Source organism: Periophthalmus magnuspinnatus, chromosome 15, assembly GCF_009829125.3.
Source record: "Periophthalmus magnuspinnatus isolate fPerMag1 chromosome 15, fPerMag1.2.pri, whole genome shotgun sequence".
Classification (NCBI taxonomy): Eukaryota; Metazoa; Chordata; class Actinopteri; order Gobiiformes; family Gobiidae; genus Periophthalmus; species Periophthalmus magnuspinnatus.
In genome coordinates this window covers 3,794,311-3,816,916 of record NC_047140.1, presented here as the reverse complement: position 1 = coordinate 3,816,916, position 22,606 = coordinate 3,794,311, and the positions used below count along the sequence as shown (strand labels likewise).

General features: G+C 41.8%; 1 protein-coding gene across 1 annotated transcript in view; it reads left to right on the top strand.

Annotated features, from left to right (window-relative positions):
* pcdh15a (protocadherin-related 15a) overlaps window positions 1–22,606 on the top strand; it is a 301,030-nt gene that overhangs the window by 240,614 nt on the left and 37,810 nt on the right. The window contains exon 26 of the mRNA XM_055227140.1: window positions 1,433–1,560. Within this exon, the coding sequence (XP_055083115.1) occupies window positions 1,433–1,560 (128 nt within the window). The remainder of the gene's footprint in view (window positions 1–1,432; window positions 1,561–22,606) is intronic.

Sequence of the window (22,606 nt, the reverse complement as noted above, 5' to 3'; positions counted from 1 at the left end):
ACTTTACACCGGAAAGCTGTCATCCCTCTCTCCTCCGCTGCTGTCAGGCTCATCATTTTGGTCTTAACATGTTCGTATTGACCCGCTCTACATGATCTTGGTCTTTTGTGTCACTCTGGGATTTAATATCATCAACACATTTAATATATCATCAAATTAATCCCATTTTTCCACTTGGGCTCATTGGCTACAATTTAGATTCAGAAGTCCTGTTTTATATGGGAGACTGGGGAGCGGGGTGGACCCCACAGAAGGGGACAGTGGTGCAGGATCAAGGTGTATGACAGCTCTGTGCTTTGAGAGCGGAGGAGATGAGACGTAGCCTACGTAGCCTTCAAGACCTTAAAACATAAAGGTTTAACTCCAGTCTAGTTACCAGATCAAAGAAAACAGTTGGCAGATCACACTTTCACAGTTTCTCGGATACTATTCCAACTTGTTCTGACTCAAATTAAACCCTGACTATAGTATATCAAACTAAAATGCATCGTGTCCACTCCATCACAGTCCTATAGTCCTACATTTGTTACACAGCTGATGATTTTCTTAGAGTGCTTTTAACAGCATAATTCTATAAACCTAAATCAAAAGAAGAAGCAGTATTTCAATCAGTAACAGACACTAGTGACGGTGCGGAGGGAAGGATGACTCTGCTGCTGTGGTGGAGTAAAAGGAGGGAAGAAAAAGTGTATTTACTTTAAAGGCTTGAGGTAGTGGTGTGTGGTAGTGGTTGTGATCAGCGGACACCAGTAGGAAATTAACCATTGCAAGGAATGTAATACCCTTCAAAGTACTATTTATCCTAATCTGCGTACATTTTCTCTAGTCATGAAATGTAAATGGAACAAGCAAAAAAAAAAAAAAAAAAACATGTAAAAAGATGTGTAAAACAAAAACTACTTATTCTATTGGCAAGCTAATGTTCAAAATCTACTACTACTACTACTTTTACTACTTTCTTGCCATTTTTGATTTATTAATATATCAGCCTAACTGTCCCTGCAGCTATTTCACAAGACCCATGCCTTGGCACAAATTAACAATAAAACGAGTCTGACTAATTGACAGCTGATGTAATGGTCAGTGACAGCGCTCTCTCTCGTGGTGACCCCGTACCACACAGGGCCACCATCTTTCAGAACTGGTGCAGACTGTCCAGAAGCTATCTATTACAGACAGCTTTGTGGACATGCTATCACACTGAGCTCAGGAATATTTTGGGAAAACATTTTCAACTTTCCTTTTGAAGTTTTGACCCAGCTGATATCCATGAAAATCATATTGACGTGAACATTTCTAGAAAACGTGTGATTTTGTGTGAAGTGCACTAACTTTGGTCATGTCACAACTGGGCACCGTTACTAATTGTTACATCATATCTACACGTTTTTCGGAATTGTTAAGTCTTTTTTGTTTGTTTGTTTGTTTTCAGCCAACACCGCCAAAGTATTCATCGAGGTACGGGATGAAAATGACCACGCTCCCGTCTTCTCCAGAAAGCTCTACATCGGAGGAGTAACGGAGGACACCAAGATCTTTAGTTCGGTGCTCAAGATAGTGGTAAGTACGAGGTTGCGGAAAATGCTTGTTAATTGTGTTACGATGAATAAATAAACACATTTAAGTGCTTCATCTATCAAACAATACACCACAGCATAAGTACAACCTAGTGGGTTCGCCTAAAGATACAAAACTTATGTAGCGTGACCAAACGTTACGCATGTCGCCATTAAGAAAATAGCCACACTATATATAGGCTGAACGCATTAAGACACAGCTTGAAGTGTAGACTGCGCCCACGCTCATATCAGGAAGCTACGTCCATGTGGTTTATTCCAATAGAGTTGTTAAGTGATGATGTCACTTCCGGGTCCAACCAGAAACTTCACAGCTGATTTGGAGCTTTGTTTTTCTTCCTTATTTGTCAAAAGCGTATTTTCAACCACAAATTGTATTAAGTAAAGATAAAGAAGAAAGAAGAAGAATCATAGTATAGGATTATCTGTGTCTTTATCTCACTAACTGCCGGTCACCGCTAATGCTAACTTAGCCTAGCCTAGTTCAACCTCCCTTGTACATTTTGTTTTGCAGTTATAATCATAGATCCACCCTTATAATCAGAGCTTCAGACTACTGTGAGATGTGTTGTCGCTAAAAAAGATAGAATTGTAAACATGTTCATTGTTTTAAATCAGCTGAGAGACCCGGAAGTGACATGGCACAACTCTATAGCTTTTTTAATCCAATTTGATCCATGGATAGGACTGGATAGGGTTGAGTTGGATTGAATCATTGGTACAACTACGAAAAAATACCTCCTGCTTAGAAAGATTTTTTTCTCATAAAGCACAATGTAATCACGAACTACTTGTGTTTGGATGACAGAGACAGACAGGGACAGACAGGGACGGACAGGGACAGACAGGGACAGACAGGGACCGACAGGGACCGACAGGGACAGACAGGGACAGACAGGGACAGGCAGGGACAGACAAAGACAGACAGGGACAGACATGGAACCTACAACTTTCACAAAGATTGAATTTCGTGGTGATTTTTACCTATTTTCAGATCATAAACATTCTCTCAGCTCAAAATCCATCTGTTGTCTTGAAGAACTCTTTTTAACCTTTAGTTTAGACTACACTCTAGCTAAACTCAAGCTCTGATCGGTTAGAGTGGTCACGTGGTATGACCTGACCGAGCATGTGAGCGTTGTGAACGAGCCCGACTGTCGTGAATGAGCCACAGGTTTAGAACATGGCTCAGAAGCTCCCAGAAGCATGAAAACATTATTATATATCATCCATCCATCCATCCATCCATTTTCTTCCGCTTATCCGGGGCCGGGTCGCGGGGGCAGCAGTCTAAGCAGGGACTCCCAGACTTCCCTCACCCCGGACACGTCCTCCAGCTCCTCCGGTGGGACCCCAAGGCGTTCCCAGGCCAGCCGAGAGACATAGTCCCTCCAGCGTGTCCTGGGTCTTCCCCGGGGCCTCCTCCCGGTGGGACATGCCCAGAACACCTCCCTAGGGAGGCGTCCAGGAGGCATCCTGAGCAGATGCCCGAGCCACCTCAGCTGGTTCCTCTCAACGTGTAGGAGCAGCGGCTCTACTCCGAGCTCCTCCCGTGTGACCGAGCTCCTCACCCTATCCCTAAGGGTGCGCCCGGCCACTCTGCGGAGGAAGCCCATTTCAGCCGCTTGTATCCGCGATCTTGTCCTTTCGGTCATTACCCAAAGCTCATGACCATAGGTGAGGGTAGGAACGTAGATTGACCGGTAAATCGAGAGCTTCGCCTTCCGGCTCAGCTCCTTCTTTACCACAACGGACCGATACAGCGACCGCATCACTGCAGACGCTGCACCGATCCGCCTGTCAATCTCACGCTCCATCCTTCCCTCACTCGTGAACAAGACCCCGAGATACTTGAACTCCTCCACTTGGGGCAGAGACTCACCACCCACCCGGAGAGAGCAAACCACCTTTTTCCGGTCGAGAACCATGGCCTCGGATTTGGAGGAGCTGATTCTCATCCCAGCCGCTTCACACTCGGCTGCAAACCGCCCCAGTGCCTGCTGCAGGTCCTGGCCTGAAGAAGCCATCAGGACAACATCATCTGCAAACAGCAGAGATGAAATCCTGTGGTTCCCAAACCAGGCCCCCTCCGGCCCCTGGCTGCGCCTAGAAATTCTGTCCATAAATATAATGAACAGAACCGGTGACAAAGGGCAGCCCTGGCGGAGTCCAACATGCACTGGGAACAGGTCTGACTTACTGCCGGCAATGCGAACACAGCTCCTGCTCCGGTCATACAGGGACCGGACAGCCCTTAGCAAAGAGCCCCGGACCCCATACTCCCAGAGCACCCCCCAAAGGACACCACGAGGGACACGGTCGAATGCCTTCTCCAGATCCACAAAACACATGTGGACTGGTTGGGCATACTCCCATGAGCCCTCGAGGACCCGATGGAGAGTATAGAGCTGGTCCAGTGTTCCACGACCAGGACGAAAACCACACTGCTCCTCCTGAATCCGAGGTTCGACTATCGGTCGGATTCTCCTCTCCAGTACCCTGGAATAGACCTTACCGGGAAGGCTGAGGAGTGTGATTCCCCTGTGATTGGAACACACCCTCCGGTCCCCCTTCTTATACAGAGGGACCACCACCCCGGTCTGCCATTCCACAGGTACTGTCCCCGACCGCCACGCGATGTTGCAGAGACGTGTCAGCCAAGACAGTCCCACAACATCCAGAGACTTGAGGTACTCAGGACGGATCTCATCCACCCCCGGAGCCTTGCCACCGAGGAGCTTGCCAACCACCTCAGTGACTTCAGCCAGGGTGATGGACGAGTCCGCCTCTGGGTCCCCAGTTTCTGCTTCCTCCTCGGAAGACGTGACAGTGGGATTGAGGAGATCCTCAAAGTATTCCTTCCACCGCCCGACAACATCCCCAGTCGAGGTCAGCAGCTCTCCACCCGCACTGTAAACAGTGTTGGTGAAGCACTGCTTTCCCCTCCTGAGGCGTCGGACGGTTTGCCAGAATCTCTTTGAGGCCGTCCGATAGTCCTCCTCCATGGCCTCCCCGAACTCCTCCCAACCCCGAGTTTTTGCCTCTGTGACCGCCCGAGCCGCGGCACGCTTGGCCTGCCGGTACTCATCAGCTGCCTCAGGAGTCCCACGAGCCAACAAGGCTCGATAGGACTCCTTCTTCAGCTTGACGGCATCCCTTACTTCCGGTGTCCACCACCGGGTTCGGGGATTGCCGCCGCGACAAGCACCACAGACCTTACGACCACAGCTACGAGCAGCCGCATCAACAATAGAGGTGGAGAACATGGCCCACTCGGAGTCCATGTCTCCAACCTCCCCCGGGATCAGGGAGAAGCTCTCCCGGAGGTGGGAGTTGAAGACTCCCCTGACGGAGGGCTCCGCCAGACGTTCCCAGCAGACCCTCACAATACGCTTGGGCCTGCCAGGTCTGTCCGGCTTCCTCCTCCGCCAGCGGATCCAACTCACCACCAGGTGGTGATCAGTTGACAGCTCAGCCCCTCTCTTCACCCGAGTGTCCAAGACACGCGGTCGGAGGTCAGATGACACGACAACAAAGTCGATCATCGACCTCCGACCTAGAGTGTCCTGGTGCCACGTGCACCGATGGACACCCTTGTGCTCGAACATGGTGTTTGTTATGGACAAGCTGTGGCTAGCACAGAAGTCCAATAACAAAACACCGCTCGGGTTCAGATCGGGGAGGCCGTTCCTCCCAATCACGCCCCTCCAAGTGTCACTGTCGTTACCCACATGGGCGTTGAAGTCCCCCAGGAGAACAACGGAGTCCCCGGTTGGTGCACTGTCTAGTACCCCTCCCAGGGACTCCAAGAAGGCCGGGTACTCTGCACTGCTGTTTGGCCCGTAGGCCGACACAACAGTGAGAGACCTGTCCCCGACCCGAAGGCGCAGGGACGCGACCCTCTCGTTCACCGGAGTGAACCCCAACACGCAGCGGCTGAGCTGTGGGGCAATGAGCAAGCCCACACCAGCTCGCCGCCGCTCCCCGCGGGCAACGCCAGAGAAATGGAGAGTCCAACCCCTCTCAAGAAGATGGGTTCCAGAGCCCAAGCTGTGTGTGGAGGTGAGGCCGACTATATCTAGCCGGTAACGCTCAACCTCCCGCACAAGCTCAGGCTCCTTCCCCCCCAGCGAGGTGACATTCCATGTCCCCAGAGCTAGTCTCCATGTCCGGAGATCCGGTCGTCGAGGTCCCCGCCTTCGACTGCTACCCGGATCTCTCCGCACCCGCCCCTCATGGCTCCTCCCGCAGGTGGTGGGTCCACGGGAGGACGGCCCCACGTCGTTTCTTCGGGCTGGGCCCGACCGGGCCCCGTGGGGAAAGGCCCGGCCACCAGGCGCTCGCTGCCGAGCACCCACCCCAGGCCTGGCTCCAGGATGGGGCCCCGGTAACGCCAGTCCGGGCGACGTAAACGGCCTCGTTGGATTTCTCTTCATGATGGGCTTCTGAACCGCTCTTAGTCAGACCCGTCTCCCAGGACCTGTTTGCCATGGGTGACCCTACCAGGGGCATGAATCCCCCGACAACATAGCTCCCAGGATCATTCGGGTGCTCAAACCCCTCCACCACGGTAAGGTGGCGGTTCGGGGAGGGGCTCAAACCCCTCCATATATCATTTGTAAATTATTTATTATTCCCTTTCGTTCTTCACTCTGCTCTCTTTCTCGCAAAGTCTCATGGGGGCAACTCAAGTGCGCACAGTCCACGGGCAGGACAGGACCGGATGTAACTCGCTGCTAAAGGCTAAACTCATGACATGCGCCAATGAGCACGGCCCATTGACTTGAATGGGCGGCCATGTTTAGACCCCGGGGCTTGATTCAATCCTATAATTGGGCTCAGAGCAGCTGCTGATACTGAATACCAGTCCAAATACCACAGTGTGTGAATAAAAAACAGACAATAGTAAAAAAGACACTCATCCTCACATGGCTAATTATGCAGAATGAGCAAAGTCTGTGTTAGCTGCTGTCACAAAGTCTGTGCAGCTCTGCTTACACTCCAAAGGCTAGATGAAGATATTCAGTGCATATGACAGGTTTTTGTGGTTTTTCTATGACTTGGTTTGGTGGGATAGTGTCTGTGGTAAATATTTATCATAGTTTTATATCAGTTAAGTGGCAGTTTGTGGATTAGAAAGTACAACAATACAGAAGTAGCAATGAGTTCTAAAACAGAATACCTCTATGTACCCATGGCATCAACACTGACAGATTAAACCTGCATTTCATAAAACACAGGGTTTGTTATACATTTTTTTCTTGTCTAATCATAGCTATGGTGTAACTTAGTCAAGTTGTGTCCTGCTTTAACACTATGGTTTCTAGGTAACAGTTACAGAATTACCTCTGCACATTTCATATCAGATATATCAACCAGGAAGTAAAACTATAACTTCACCAGAATAAAAAAAAAAGGTAATTTTCTTTTTGTAAATTCTTAAATATAACAATTTTACCTATGTTTTAGTGAAATTAAAGTGGTAAAGCAGATCTTTTTTCTGTCTTCATTAGTGTTTTTAGCGTCTGCAGAGTCTTATGACCAGTGTTTAAGCTGCTCTGGCCGTTAGTGGTTTGTCATTAGCCGTAAGCAGTGACCAGCTCTTGAACTACCTTTTGCTCATTACCTGTTAATCGGCGCTGAAATGGGCCTGTACGCTACAGGATGTCCACCTGCTCGTGGTAAACAACCTAGAAGTCAGATGGAGGTCAGTATTGAATATGGCAGAAAGAGTGAATATATTTTTGCTGTACATTGATTCTCATGCATAAATTTTAATGTAAAATCAAACTTTGTGCTACTTTAAATTTTAAATATACACAGAATTATTGGGGATGTATATCCTCGAGGTGCACATATTCAACATTATTGATCATTGAAAAAAAAAAAAAAAGAAAAGAAAGCTCTGTTTTATTTTATTTTCTATTTTGCAGTGTGGGCTTTTAGTGTCCGTACACTAAAAGCCCACACTGCAAAACATTAAATCTTACCAAGTTAAAATGACTTAAAAATGTTAACTTGATTTGAGTACATTTCAAATGAATATCAATGGAACAAGCCTTTTCATCCTTAAAATAGGGAAATACATCTTGTTACATAAAAGATAAGAAAAGCAACAACTCGTACTTGGTTACTCTCCTCACTGTGAGAAAGATTACAAGTGACAAAAGCTTTATGATGCCCATATTCAATGTTTCTTGCACTGCTCCTTCAGATATAATACTGTTTTTTCTCATTTTTGTGCTCATCCTTTGAACATTTTTGTGCATTATTTAATGTTGTATCCTTCCAGTTACATTAACATCAAAATATAAATCAGATGTGATGTCCCAATAGTCACTTTTTAAGTTACTCTTACTTGAGCAGTAGTTTTCCCAAATATTTGTTTTTGGATCTCTACTTTGTGCTTCTACTTGATTATTATTATGTGAGTACAGTTTTTGGCTACTGTACCCACCTGTGCGTACTTATAACTTTTAGCAGTGTATACAAATGTCCAGGACCACTCTCCTCTCACATATATCGTTCTTCTGTTCGCTGTCTTCTCAATGAGGTCACTTGAGTTAGCCTCACGCTGGACATAACTTGGATTTGCGGCTCCCCACTTTCCTGTCTGCCACACTCACCTCAGGGCCCCTGTTATGAGACACTTTGATTTCCCTCCGTATCTGTGGACACATCTCTGGTGCTGGGCTGTGGGTGCTGCTCTGTGTGTGTGTGTGTGTGTGTAAGTGGGATCAGAGCCACTGTAATCCCACTGTAGCATGGAGCCACATCCTGTCTGACAATAACGACACCGTGGCTGGGTCCTATACACGCAGAGTGAGCAGCAGGTGTAGTTTAGCATGTGTACAGCCTCCTATGGTGTACTGTAGTAGTGACTTCCTTGACTAGTACTGTGTATTGGAGGTTGTTTTGTGGTGTTTCACTTTGTAAAGATTGTCCAACAACACAAAGTTTGTTCTATACTCACTACTACTAATAAAAGTAACGCACTCGTCATGTATTAATTTAGTTTCAACCCTGCTTAACTGCAAAGATCAGACAAGATCGGCCAAAGTATGAAGTTATGGCCACATGATGTACAAGCAATGTGTACTGCTGATGTTTCACTGGGCAAGACTTATAAATATATGTATATATTTTTTTTTTTTCAGTTGCAAGAATTCCTCATTGTTTAACGTAGATCATCACCTACAGTATTTGAAGTAAATTAGCATAGCATTTAACTTGTATTTGGAGTGATTTGTGCATGTTTTGGAAGTCATTAAACACTTATTTTCAAGACGCCATTTTGCTGATCAACTCCCGTTTTCACTGCCACCTGTACACGCCCCCCGCTCTGTGCTTACTTCTCCAATTGTATTTTCTTAATCGCTGATACACGTAGAAATTGTGAGCGTTGCGTAGCCATTTTTATACAAATGACAAAGGAAAAAAAATAAATAAACAACCCGTTGCTAGCGTGATGTGCAGCTATCCATCAGCTGCACGGCTTTTTGTCTAAATTATAACATAATGATCCTCGGATGTCATAGATTATAACTATATAGCAGACACAAGCACAATGTGTCTTCTTTAAAACGCTCCAACACCGCAGTCCTGATTAATGTTTACTTCCAAACAGATCGTAACATCAAGCAGTGCTAGCCAGTGTTTATGCTCGAGCTCCTTTATTTAAGTTCAATGAGTTGGTTTTGTTACTGCTCATAGAGAATGCTAAAATGTTAAATTGCAGACCAGGCGTCCACAGCATTTTTACTGAAAGCAAAAGCCAATTTGGCTCTTCCCTTGTGCTTGTTAGGATGTAAATGTCAGTGTGCTCATTTTGAACAAGGTTTTACGTATTTTCTGTTCTTTGCACTAAATCCATCATTATCCCTTTTGTTTGTCTTGAATGAAGTGACAAATACATTACTTAAACTGGAACAAACAGAATGTGGCACAACATACAATGACTCAAAGGTGCTCAAGTGTCTTGCTAAAGACACAACAGCAGGCTGGAATGGCGATTAAAAGTATACTCTATTTAAGTAATTTTGAATAATCTGTACTTACTGTAGATACTTTTCACTGATACTTCACTTCATCTGAGGGCAAGTATTTGTACTTTCTACTCCACTACATTTTTGAACACAACTGAAGAGTAAAAAAAGTACTTCACATGATTTTAGAGCTTAATTTTAGCACATTCATGGTAAGATTCCCACTAAAGGTTTTAACGTCAAGTCCCGGTTTTGAGCAAACAAAAGTATATACAGAAAATTCACTAGTACAATTAAGAAATGTGTTTTTTATTGCTACTTGCTTTTGACCAATAATCTACAGTATTCTTTTCACTTATCATTTGTATCACTACATTTAACTCTTAAAGGGCCCTTATTACAGTATTCTCTGATCTATGTTATAGTGTTGTTTCCACTTCACAAACACACCTGGAGTTGTGTTTTGTTTCATTCACACAGGTTTAACACACAAATGGAAAACACTTTGTATATCTTAACTTGAAAACTACCACTTCATGACATCACCAGGTGGAACAGAGCATTTTGAGCTTTGCAAATGCAGACAGACAAAAGAGGGTTACTCAAACATGTGTGAATGAAACAAAACACAACTCAAGGTCTGTTTTTGATGAGGTAACAACAGTATAACAAGGCTTAAAGCTCACAAGAGCTCACTTTGAGTAATATAAGAGCTTTAATCACACACACAAACTCTATGTCAAATACTCTTAAAGTACATTTTTAAAAAGGTACTTTAATGCTTATACCTGAGTAGATTTTTATGTGATACTTTTACGTTTACATGAGTAATTCTCTGCCCTTGTATCTGTGCTTTTACTTAAGTAACAACATTGTGTACTTCTTTCACCATTGTTGGAATAAATATCTTTATTTTGCACACTACCTTGTTAGCTCTAAACACCAGCACTATCACAGCTTTAGTCAAACAGCCCCAGAACTGTCATGGGTATTGGGTTTTGCCTGCAGCCCAAACCATCCTCTGATAAGATTCACTGAACAAGAGGTGAAGGTTAAATTCTGACCTGAACTTTGAGTAAAAAATAGGGTAGAATAACCACAGCATTTTAGACGAGGATGCCTTCTGGGCTCATGGGGGAACTTCAGCACAGCGTTAAATACAGTGGACATTATTCTGAAAAGCAGTCCAGAACATATCAGACAACACGCTCTGTGAGGGAAAACAACACTTACTCTTTTACAGGATAAGTAAAGGACTCAAATGTATATCAGTTTTGTTTATTTTTGTTATATTTTTTTTGAATCCCCATTAGCTTTCACCAAATTGACAGTTGCTCTTCCCTGAGTCCTGTTCATAAATACTAATCCATAGGCCCCCTGTGTTTGGGGAAGAGCTTAACCCTGGGTACACGACAGATGACACTGTGGGCCAAACTGCTGCTAATATTCTACATTCAATGTGTGCACAGTAAAAAATGTATGCACCTATTCATTTATTTTTCCACCTTCACACAATGAGGAAGGCGATCTTTGACTAAAAATGTAATGTATATCCAATTAAACTTAATAATATGACTAATTATTAAATCCTTGCCTGTGTGGATTGTAAATCAAATCAAACATCATACACAACGTCAAAAACACGGAGTCAGACATGAAGGAATAGGGCAGGAGCTGTCCACCGGTCAGTGGTGCTGACCCCTGCCCTTATCTGCCTGCACACTTCCACACCCAAAATATAGGACCTCACTGCCCACAAACAGTGGAAACCATACTGTGCAGTCCTATAATTTTAATAGCACCTTAACACCTCATTTCAGGAGAATCAATCCAACTCCAGGTTAGCCTGGGGTGGAAATAAAACTTAGTAAAGCACAGCCTTGTCCTCTACACCCGTCCTGCCTGTGAGACCAGGCCGATCAGATGTCTACAGTCTCTGTCCTCTTCTCTATCTCTCTTATGTAATCACTTAGTGTTATCTGCCCTCTTTTAAGATCCCTCATTTTATAATGTCTCACTCCAGCATATTTCTGTTAATGTTATTTATAATTTGCACATCTAGCCACCAGAACTGTCCATATCAATTATATGTCGATGTTAAGAGGGGCCATCTGTCATTTCTTAAATGATAATTGTTCATGTCAGTGTGATGTGTGTGAATGTGATTGTGATGTTTGTGATGTGTGTGATGTTTGTGATGTTTGTGAATGTCAGTGTGATGTGTGTGAATGTGATTGTGATGTTTGTGAATGTGATTGTGATGTTTGTGATGTGTGTGAATGTCAGTGTGATGTGTGTGAACGTTAACATGATGCCTGTTCATGTCTATGTAGTGTTTGTTAACTGTTGCCCTTTTACGTTGTGTGTTTTGTAAATTTGTATTACCATATTCACCACAATGAGTTTATAAGTACTTTTCACAACTTTTAGATGCCAAATGGAGTTTTCGGTCAAGGTAATGCTAACAACTATTTTGACCTACTTATACAGTATCTATACTTGGACATGACTCATTTTGTTGAAATACAAGAGAAAAGGTACAGGCAGTTTAAGCCTCATTGGTATTTTCCCCATGACTCACTGATTTCTCTCATATTTGTTTTACAATAAAAGTTTGTACTTTTCCTCTCATGAACCAAGTATTGAGACCTGAAATGTCATTCCATTGCACAGCTGTAAAGGGCTTTGACTTGCTAATTCAACCACATTTCACACAAACCTCATACTGAAAGGCTTTGTTGATGCTTGCTGAGTTTATAGCAACCTTTACAGCGTCGTATTTGCAAATCTATGTGCGTGTTGTAACTGTAACTGTAGTGTTCTCGGCCTGTTCCATTTAGGCTTTTCTTCTCCACCTTTGATGTGTCCCTTGTGTGAAGCTCAGACAGCCTCCTTAACCTGCATCATTATGTTCTGCTGAGATTCAAGTGGAGGCCATGTTTTCTCTAAGACTTCTGATGCATTATTGATGTGCTGGCGCCAATGAGGAGCCTTCCAGTAGCATCACAAGAAGAAGGATGAGTGTGGATGTGAAAAACACTGAATTCGATCTTTAAAGGACACATATCACGCTTAACAAACTTTTTTTTTTTGGTTTTAAACATACCTCAAGTCGTAAATATCTTCATTCACGCTTGTTTCATGAATCTTGTTTTCCAATCTTGTGTTTCTCCTGAGCTGTTCCGTAGTCTATAAATCATTTCCAGACAAGATCTAAGCATTTCTGCCGTAAAATTGCACTAGAACTGCATCATGCTTATGTTAGCATCTCGGAAAATGTTGCTACCCCTCGCTTTGTCAACTGGACTTTTGTTCACTTGACAGAATTCAATTTTCTTTTACCATGGATCCTACTTCGACAGCTGAAGGATTACACTCCTAGCTTTGGTTTGTTTAGTCCATTGTAATTCCCTTGGCTGCCAGTAGAGTGCGGACTCACTCCAGATCCTAGTACAGGGAGTGCGTCTGCGGGAACATGGGATCTATTGTCTGTAGATAGCTATTATTTAAAGGTCAATAACAAATAATGCATATTTGTCCTTCTAGTTCCTCCTGTCATTGGAGGTGGATTGTGTTGTTAACTAATACAGAGCAAGTTCAAGTGAAGTTTTTGCTGAAATGAAAACAGCATACAGGGTTTTTCTAGCTTGGTTAAATGCTTTTGAGGCTCCCTTGTTGGTAAAAAAGAGATTTCATGGAAGTATTTTATCAGAAGCTACAAGATAGGACTGTCACAGGTAGCATGTTTGTTATTATCTGGACAGATTACATCATATTGGTGATATGGCTTGTAATTTATATTTGACAAGTGAGACTGTAAAATATTATATTAACATATTCTCATCTGTTATAATGTTGTTTCCTCATCACAAGCACAAACATACCTGGAGTTGTATTTCATTCACATGTTAAACACACAAACCCTGCATATTGTGATGTCATGTGGTAATGCAGGAAGTGCTCCACTGTGGTTTTAAACTTTCACTTCATTTTGATAATTTCTGCCCTGGAATTGCCCATCTCGACTGAAGTAAATGTAAAAGTTAACTGTTAATTTAAAAACTACTGCTTCATGACATCACTAGGTGGAACAGAGCATTTTGAGCTTTGGAGATGTAGCAAGACCAATAATAAAGGGCTACTCAAAAATGTGTGAATGAAACAAAACACAACTATTATTGATGAAGCAACAACATTATAAGAGTTTATCTTGCATAATATAGGACCTTTAAGTTCTAAAGATGCCATATCTGTATTAATTACTTTGTTTGCATACATAGAAAGGTTTCCTCTTCCTTTTGAGCACTCTGTCATGCCAGGCAGCTTTGTTTTTGACAGTATCTCAGTGCTCTAGTTTTTTCTAGGCTGGATATTCACCAAATGACACCAGGGGAATGAATGTACATGGAAAACTGCATACACTGTAGCAACATCAACTCTAAAGCTGCTTAAACGTGTACTACGCAACTTTTCTGGAGAAGACTGTGACACCATCTTCTCTCGAACATATTGAAAAATGTACATTATGACTGTCAGCGGGGATGCCTCTCTACAGATCGGACCTGTAACTTGGCCTACCTGCTTGTCTCCATGGAGATAGATAGGTTTAATACCACTGTTGCATTTTGTACTTCAGTCATCAATCATGTTCCACCCCTTTAGCCATAATGAATAAATCAGAAATATAGTTTCAGTTGAGCACAGTTCAGTAATCTTGCACATCTTTCCCTCTGCAGAGCTCAATGCGCTCGCTCCTCTCTGGTACAAGTCATCTAATGACAATCCATAAAGGTTATAAAGTTCATACAACTTTAACCCCCTTGTTCTGAATGTTCCAGTGCTCAAATAGCTACACTGTGTGGTGGTAGCAATTTGAGCACTGTAACGTTAAGAAAAAGTGGGTTAAAGTTGTATGAACTTTACAATCCTTTTGTCTATTAGGCACGATTTATGATGATGATGATGATGATGTTTATTTTATTAAATGATTTTTTTTTTTTCTTCTTCTTTTTATATCAAATGGGGGATCTCAGGGAAAGCAGGGGGGAGGTTTGGGGTTGAAAATGTAATCAAACTGTAACTTGTATATCTGCAGATGATATCACACACTTGATTAAAACATTTGATCACAAAAGCTACCTTTTTTTCCCATTACCCATGAGCCAACAGATACAGACCTTACATCTCTGGAGGCATTTTGTTTTCGAAATACATATTAATACCAAAAATACAAAGTTTACGGTGTCTTAGGACCTAAAAGATTTATGATTGCTACCTTACTATATAACTACAGAATATAGCGTCCTGTAGTAAAATGTCCCACAAAGTAGCAGTTCATTTAAGGATACACTAAAAACAGTTGATTGGTTCTCCATCGTTCATCCTATCTGAAGTCTAAGGTCTCCTAAGGCAAACGACCCCTCTCTGTGCTCCTCATGCTCTGGAAAAGACACCAAAGTGTGGAATTATGGGTCAAGTGCTATTCACAGTCTCCCCTAGGTCTGTTGGAGTGTGAACAGGCTACGTGAGAGTTAATAAGTAATGAAGCAGCCTTTTCTATGGAGGGTTTTATTAGAAAGCATCGGCGTTTGACTGTTCTGACCTTCTTACGTTCTTACAAATATGTTTTTATGTTAAGTGGCATTTATAGTCAAATAAATAGTGCTAAATGTCAGGTTGTGTTTGAAAATGTTAGTTTTTGTGAAGTGCTTACATGCAGCTCTGGAGACGTCTCTTGACCTTTTAATGTTGTTTGGTTAAATGATTAATCAAGAGAGGTTTTTTTTTTTCTTTTCTCTTGCAGTTTATTGCATCATAGTTCTACTATAGTTTTATTATTCCTCATTTCAGAAACTATTCTTGGTATAAAGGCAAGTTCAGCCCTTTTTCATATTGTCATATTAGCAAAGTTAGCCTTAGATAACAGTACTAGTGAGTTCCAGTTCCTCCTGTTTAGTGTATTGATGATGACTGGCCTGAGAACGCCTTGGGGTCCCATCGAAGGAGCTGGAGGACGTGTCTGGGGTGAGGGAAGTCTGGGAGGTTTAGACTGCTGCCCTGTGACCCGGCCCCGAAGAAAATGGATGGTTGATGTTTTAAGATCAGTTTGGTGACTAAGGTGATCATAAAGTACATTTTTAAAGGGGCTGCACTTTTTTTTTTCTTTTTTTTTTTTAGCACTATTTTCCCCCATACATGCTTTCTTTGCTTTCTAAACGAATCCCTGCAATTTATCCAACTGTTAGGAATGCATTAACAAAGTGAAAAATGAGTTTGGAGTGCTGCTAACAGATTAAACTTAGCTCTCTTTGTTTCGGTTTGAAAACAGCCAATATCAGATACAGCCTCTTTAAACTGGTGTTTGGAGCTCCTCTACATTTGGGTGTAAAGCTCTGTGGTAAATACTGCCAGGAGCACTTATCTCTCGCTTGGCTTTGCTTATGTTTTCCCTTCAGCTTAAAAACTAGTGTGTTTGGATAAACACAATGTGTCGCTGCCATCTGAGAGGGGTGGGCAAACTTTTTGACACACGGGCCACAATGGGCTCTAAAATTTGACAGAGGGGTTGGGCCATTATATATATGTGTGTGTTATGTCATCACTCTCCAACACTAGATCTAGAGCACGTAGATCATGAGGTTGTCGTGGAGATTAGATGAGTCAGAATCAGATGTTTTGTTCTAAAGTAACTCACAGATTTGGCTCGTAACTTCTCAGACACCTATGGATACACACACAGAAAATGATCGCTCCAGGACTTTCACCATGAAGCCTTGTGTCTGAGGACGACACACACCTCTACGATGAGGACTTCAGCCTGGAGGCTCTGGTCTGTCCCACACCTACAGGGAATGATGAAGAGCCAGAGGAGACCCAACTGGAGTCTCCTACCATCCAGGACTCCTTAAACCCAGAGGAAAGAGGTCCAGTCCAGGCATCCCTGGACGAGGTACGCATGGATGAGCATGCTCTGGCCAGGGCACTCCGCCAGGAGTTGGAGCGAACAAGGGTTGAGCTTGCAAATCAGGTCCAAATCAGCCAATCACTGGACCTCAGGCTCAAGGTTCAGGAGAGGATTGACCAAGAGAAAGACTTGGAGATCCAAAATCTGTCTTCCAATAGAAGGATGAAGAACTGCAACATGAGACTGAGGCCCGTCGTCAGAGAAGAATCCTGCATCTCAAGTCACTGCAGGAGCTGATGGGGTGAAAAAGGAGCTTCACAAGATCAAAAAGGTCACAGCAAAACCAAACGTGGCAGACTTGGAGTTGCAAAAAGTCACTGCTTTGCTCCAAGAGAAAGAGAAGGAGATGGTTGTCCACATCAGTGCACCTGAACAGCTGAGAAATGTATACATCAGCGCAGGACATGAGAACATGCAGCTGAAACTGGAGCTTCGCAACACTAAAAACATTACTGCAAAAATGGAGTTCGAGTTGCAAAACGTCAAGGACAAGCTCCAGAAGAAAGACAAAGAGCTGGATAGTGTCACCAGTTTACATAACATATCAGACAGCATTTTCACAGTGTACTGAGGGACAAAATACAGTTCACACAAGAACTGACCTTTGCCAAAAAAACATGGAAGCAATGACCAGAACACTTAAAGAACAAGACACTGCAATCACTGCCCTGAAGCGACAAGACTGGTCTGATCCAGAGGCCTGCAGCCATGAAGGGACAGTCCAGAGCACGAACGGCAAAACCAGAGCCAACGAGCAGAGGGAGGACAAAACAATGCCAATGATGGACAACAAAACAAGCATCGACGCTAGCGGAGATGCTACTAAAGACAAAATGTCCATAAAGGCACTACTTTCAAAGCTGCAGTCGTCCAAGAAGGAGGTGTGCTTCCTAAAAATGGAGGAGAATCTCGAATGTGCTCTTAAAAAAAGCCACAAAGGACACAGCAACCCGCTCAACTGAAAAGATGAGTGGAGGAGCAGAGGAGGCGGCCCGGGCTTTACCAGCGCTAAGGCAGCTCCATGACCTTTGAACCCCGCATTAAGACAAAATAAAACTCAAACTATTTTAAATATCTGTTATTCGTGTTTTGTTGTTTTACGGTCCAAACCTGACTTACATGTTGCCGTATAACTGGTCATTATTATGAAGGATATTAGTGAATTAAAAGTAAAATTACAAAAAATACTCAAGTAAAAGTATTAAAGTACCTGTTTAAAAGTGCATTTAAAGAGTAAAAGGTAAAAGTGTTTAGCTGTTTTCAGATTTTGAGATCTCATAAAGCAGAGGTGCCCAAACTCTTCACCGAGGGCCATATTTTGAAAAATATTCACCACAGAAGGTCACAGACCAGTGGAGAATACAGTCAATAATTCAGATGGTGCATTTAACATAGTTTTGACTTCATACTTTAAATAAGGCCTGAAATATAATATTAGGTCTGTATGACAATGCAATGTGATGTTGTTTAGGTTATTTTGGTAGGATTACTCAAATTTGCCATAAAAAGTACTGATTATGATCAATTGGACCAGTTCATTTGAAAGCCTGAGGGCCAATAAAAATTGGTCTGAGGGCTGCATTTGGCCCCCGGGCTATAGTTTGGACACCCCTGGTCTAAATCTCCAAAGCTCAAAATGCTCTGTTATACTGTGTGATGCCATAAAGTGGTAGTTATCAAGTTAACAGCTCCTTTTACATTTTGTTTGGAAATTCCAGGGCTGAAATTATCTGAATAATTCTAGTGAAGGTGTATGGAGTTTATAACCCCAATGGAGCACTTCCTGTATTACCACATGACATCACAAGGGGGAACTGAATGTTTTCTGTTTGAGAGAAGAACTCAGCCTAAATCTGCAGGATTATTGTGCTAAATTTATATGAATGAAACAAAACACAAATCCAGGTCTGTTTTTTGATGAGAAAACAACATTATAACAGATCAGAAAACAGCATAATATGGGCCCTTTAACAAACATATATATTATTAAAACATACGCATGTCATCTATACTGTAGGGCTAGGTACCATTTACAGGACACAACTATAGTACCTAAAAGAGCTTGTTTGGGAGAAGACACACTTCTTCAGTATTTCGAAAGATGTGAATCTGATCACCGATGAATCTCTCCAAATGCGGATTGGAGTGATTGACAGGTGGATTAGCCAATCAGGGACAGGCATGATCCGTCTGTGCTTAAAAAAGGAAGGGAAAAAATATGATTTTGTTCGAAATGATGGGTGACCAATGAGCTTCTTCATTTCCTATCACTGAAATAAACAAATCTGATTGCATGGCTGATTGTTCTGTCTGAATCTGGCTTGTGGCGCTCTCTGTACAAAAAATACAGATAACTATCATTGTGGACTTGTCAGGCAAATAAGGGACTGAAAAAATGTGGCATATTAATTGTTCTTGAAATATAGTGTTTAATAGAATCACTGAAGTACTGGTATCAAAAAATCTATATGACAAGTTGCAATTTCTATTAAACCGCTTGAAAGAATTGAAAGAAGTTATATTATTCTCATGAGTTTTATCACTAATGACATATCAGCCAAATGGTTTGTCTCTTCTTGTATCCATCAAGTATTTAACACACCAAACCCCTTCTATTTTCATCCTCCCTCTCGTATGTCGACTCACTGATGTAGACATATATATTGGTATATGTAGTGTGTCTTGGGAGATCTTTCACTGCTTTTAAAACGTCAGCACACCATTAGCCCGTCCGTGGGTTGCATTATTTGGTGTTTTAGCCGATGGAAATCTGTGCGTGTGTGTGATATACTATGCACGCTTTTTATTCAGACCTTATCGGGCGCCTCTCTGTCCTGGGCAAATAGCTGAAGAAAAATCCGATTGGTTCTATTCATCAGTGTCAGCAGAGGCAGACAGACACTCACAAAATGGATGGTTTTGTGTTAGCGACGTGGACAGTCCGAATGCAGTCGCAAAGGTCGATGGAGGAGGGCTGTATGGTTTTATCATTACAGGCATGTTTTATAATGTAAAGGAAATCAAGGGGATTATCTGATCAGAGTAGTAAGCAGTAGTAGTAATAGCAGTAGTAATGATAGTAGTAGTAGTAGGAGTAGTAGAAATCAGTAGTTTTAATAGTTCCCAAATGGCTTGAATAGTAGAAATTAGTAGTAGTAATTTAAAAAAAAATTAAAATGATGCTTTCACAACAAACATATTCAAGTGTATTCATTTTTTCTTTTAATTGCAGTGAAAAAGTTGAAATACAAATCCAATATTCTACTCGAGCAAATGAATCATTCTATTACACAAGATGCAAATTTAAAGCCAATCATTAAAAGTTCGCCAGAAGAAAAATGCAAATGGAGAGTTGTTGAAACCACTATTACTTTGTGCTGATTGTTTTCTAACTAATGAACAAATACAAATAACCCCTCACACACTTATTTTCAGTAGGTAATTGGTAAATTTAAAAAAAATTTAAAAAAAACAATTTTAGAAAGAAATGAACAGAAAAGTTCTCCATCTAATTTGGCATCTTGTTGAAATTTGATATACTTTTGTACAAGTCTAACAATTTCCTTAACCATAAAATCTGAATAAATGCATATTCTGATTTCAAAAGGTCGAGAGCTTCCTGCTTTAGTTGGCTCATGAATTGATTTTTACACATATTTTTCCCATGCGTTTTGTAAAATCCATGTAACGGTTTCAGAAAATTCAAATGTTGTGTATGAGACTATGTTTCAGCACAGATATATTCTAAAAGCAGCTCTTAGGGTCAAAGTGAGTGTATTCAACTATTGTTATATAGTATTTTTAATCATCTCCAAACCAGGAAGTAACGCTGGTAAACTGTTAGCATGCTAGTTGTTGTTACCGTTAACGTGACGGCAAAACTCCACTCACAAAGGTGCTTATAACTCATTGCGGTGAATAATTAGGATAAGAGGAATGTGTTAGGAAAGTGAGGAATAAGTTTGGATCATTAACAATTAAAATGAACTGTTTTTTTAATGTTTTAAAGACAGTAAAAATCAGATAAAGTTCCTTTTAGCCTAAGATGCCATACGCTGCTGTTTATGGAGGACAGAATACAGATTACGTTTGGAAATTCTGAAATCTTGTGGAATCCCAAAAGGCATTTATTTCTGGATATTTACATTTATTTTACATGACATTTGTTTACATTTAGTGACATTTATCCTGCCGCACAGTCACATCTGGCCCTTGATGGCGGCCATTTTGCTGATGTGGCCCTCGGTGAAAATGAGTTTGACACCTCTGACTTAGATAATTTCAGCCCTGGAATTCCCATTTTTTACTGAACAAAAGGTAAAAGGAGCTGTTAACTTGAAAAACACCACTTCATGACATCACAAGGTTGAGTTTTGGCTTAAAGCTCAGAATAAAGTGTGAGTATAATGCTGTGGTGTTAAGAGAAATATCACGGTTACAAAAATAACATTTGCACGGACAGGCCTTCTAAATTGGCTACATGCCGTCTCCTCTGGATGTCACCAAGTTAACATACAACAGACAGTATTTAATCAGCCAGAATTAAAATATTATCATGAAAACACACAATGCACTGCCAGTTCTTTTCTCCCATATTAACTAATACAGCACATGGCCTGTATCTTTGACGGGCATTATTAAACACGGGGCACATTGACAGCCAAGCCACACCAGCCTCTGTGAGACAAAACCCCACAGACCGCGATGATGAATTAGTTTAATGAAAGAACTGATATGGGAAGGCGTCCGAATAACTGTGATAAATGAATCCCGCTATTGAAGCTCTACACAACACGTTAGAAATCAGTTTGTACCAAATCATGAACGACTCAAAACCACTGCGCTTTTCCACCTTGGCTGATTGCAGCTGGCTCTTGTATGTGTCACTTGTCCTCACGCGGGAATGGAGCCGTTGATGGCGTAAAAGGTGGATTCCAGTCATAGCTGCAGGAATGTAATTTTAGTAAGGGAAGTTCGAAATTTGGTGTTCCTGTTTTCGCTTGATAGGTCACAAAATTGCTGGACTGAAACTTTGAAATTTCTGTCAACTTTTAAGACAGTTTTCAAGATAAATCAAGTTGCTTGTATAATGTCTTTACTATAGTAGGTAGTTATGTCAAAACGCCCATGGTAGTCAGTTTAAAATTCAGAAATACATTTGTAATATCAAAGTTTGTGTAGGAATGAGACAAATAGAGACGATTTCAATGGTGGTCACTGGACATTGTTTTTGTGATCCAGACGTTTCAGCTCCCATCCACATGACCATTGTCCAAACTGTCTCTACTATGTGCAAGAATGTACAAAATAATACCATATTTTCTGGACTATACGTCACACTTTTTTCATAGTTTGGCCGGGGATGTGACTTATGCTCAGATGTGATTTATATGTGAAATACGTGTTGTTTTTCTTCTTCATTATTATGCATTTTTTGACTGGTGCGACTTATACTCCAGAAAATACAGTGCTTTTTATTTGAGACTGTATAATTGGAGCACTCACTGGATCACTGCTAAGTGAGACAACAATCAGGTGCTCTTCAGAGAAGTGGGTAGATAAGCGTCTTCATCAGGGCAAGTCGAAAGGGGAAATAAGAAATAAAAGAACAACTAGGCGTATCAGAGTGCGTTTAATCTCTTCTTTGACCTAGTAGTAATTATTATTTATTCAAAATAATAAGAAGCCCAACTTAAAGAATCCACATTTTAATTAACATATCACTATTTCAATGTCAACAACTCCAGTGAACGTCATCAAAGTAAAAAAAAGCAGTGTAAAATGACTTAAAAAACAGGAGAGAAATATATGTATATACTGTACTGTACATTCATTATTCCAATTTTAGACTTGAAAACTGGATTAAAACTGAGGTACCTGGTTTTCAAGCTATAAAATAAGAAAGTCAGTAGTTACCTCCCGTCCAGTATGTGACTTTTATCCTATGCTATGGGTGCATTAGTCTTGTCAAGTTTAGCATGGCTGCCACTAATGTATTCTACTGTTGTGTCCTTAGACAAGACCCACTGTCTATGATTGTTTTAGAGCTGTGTTTCTCAAACTTTGGTACATGCGTCAAT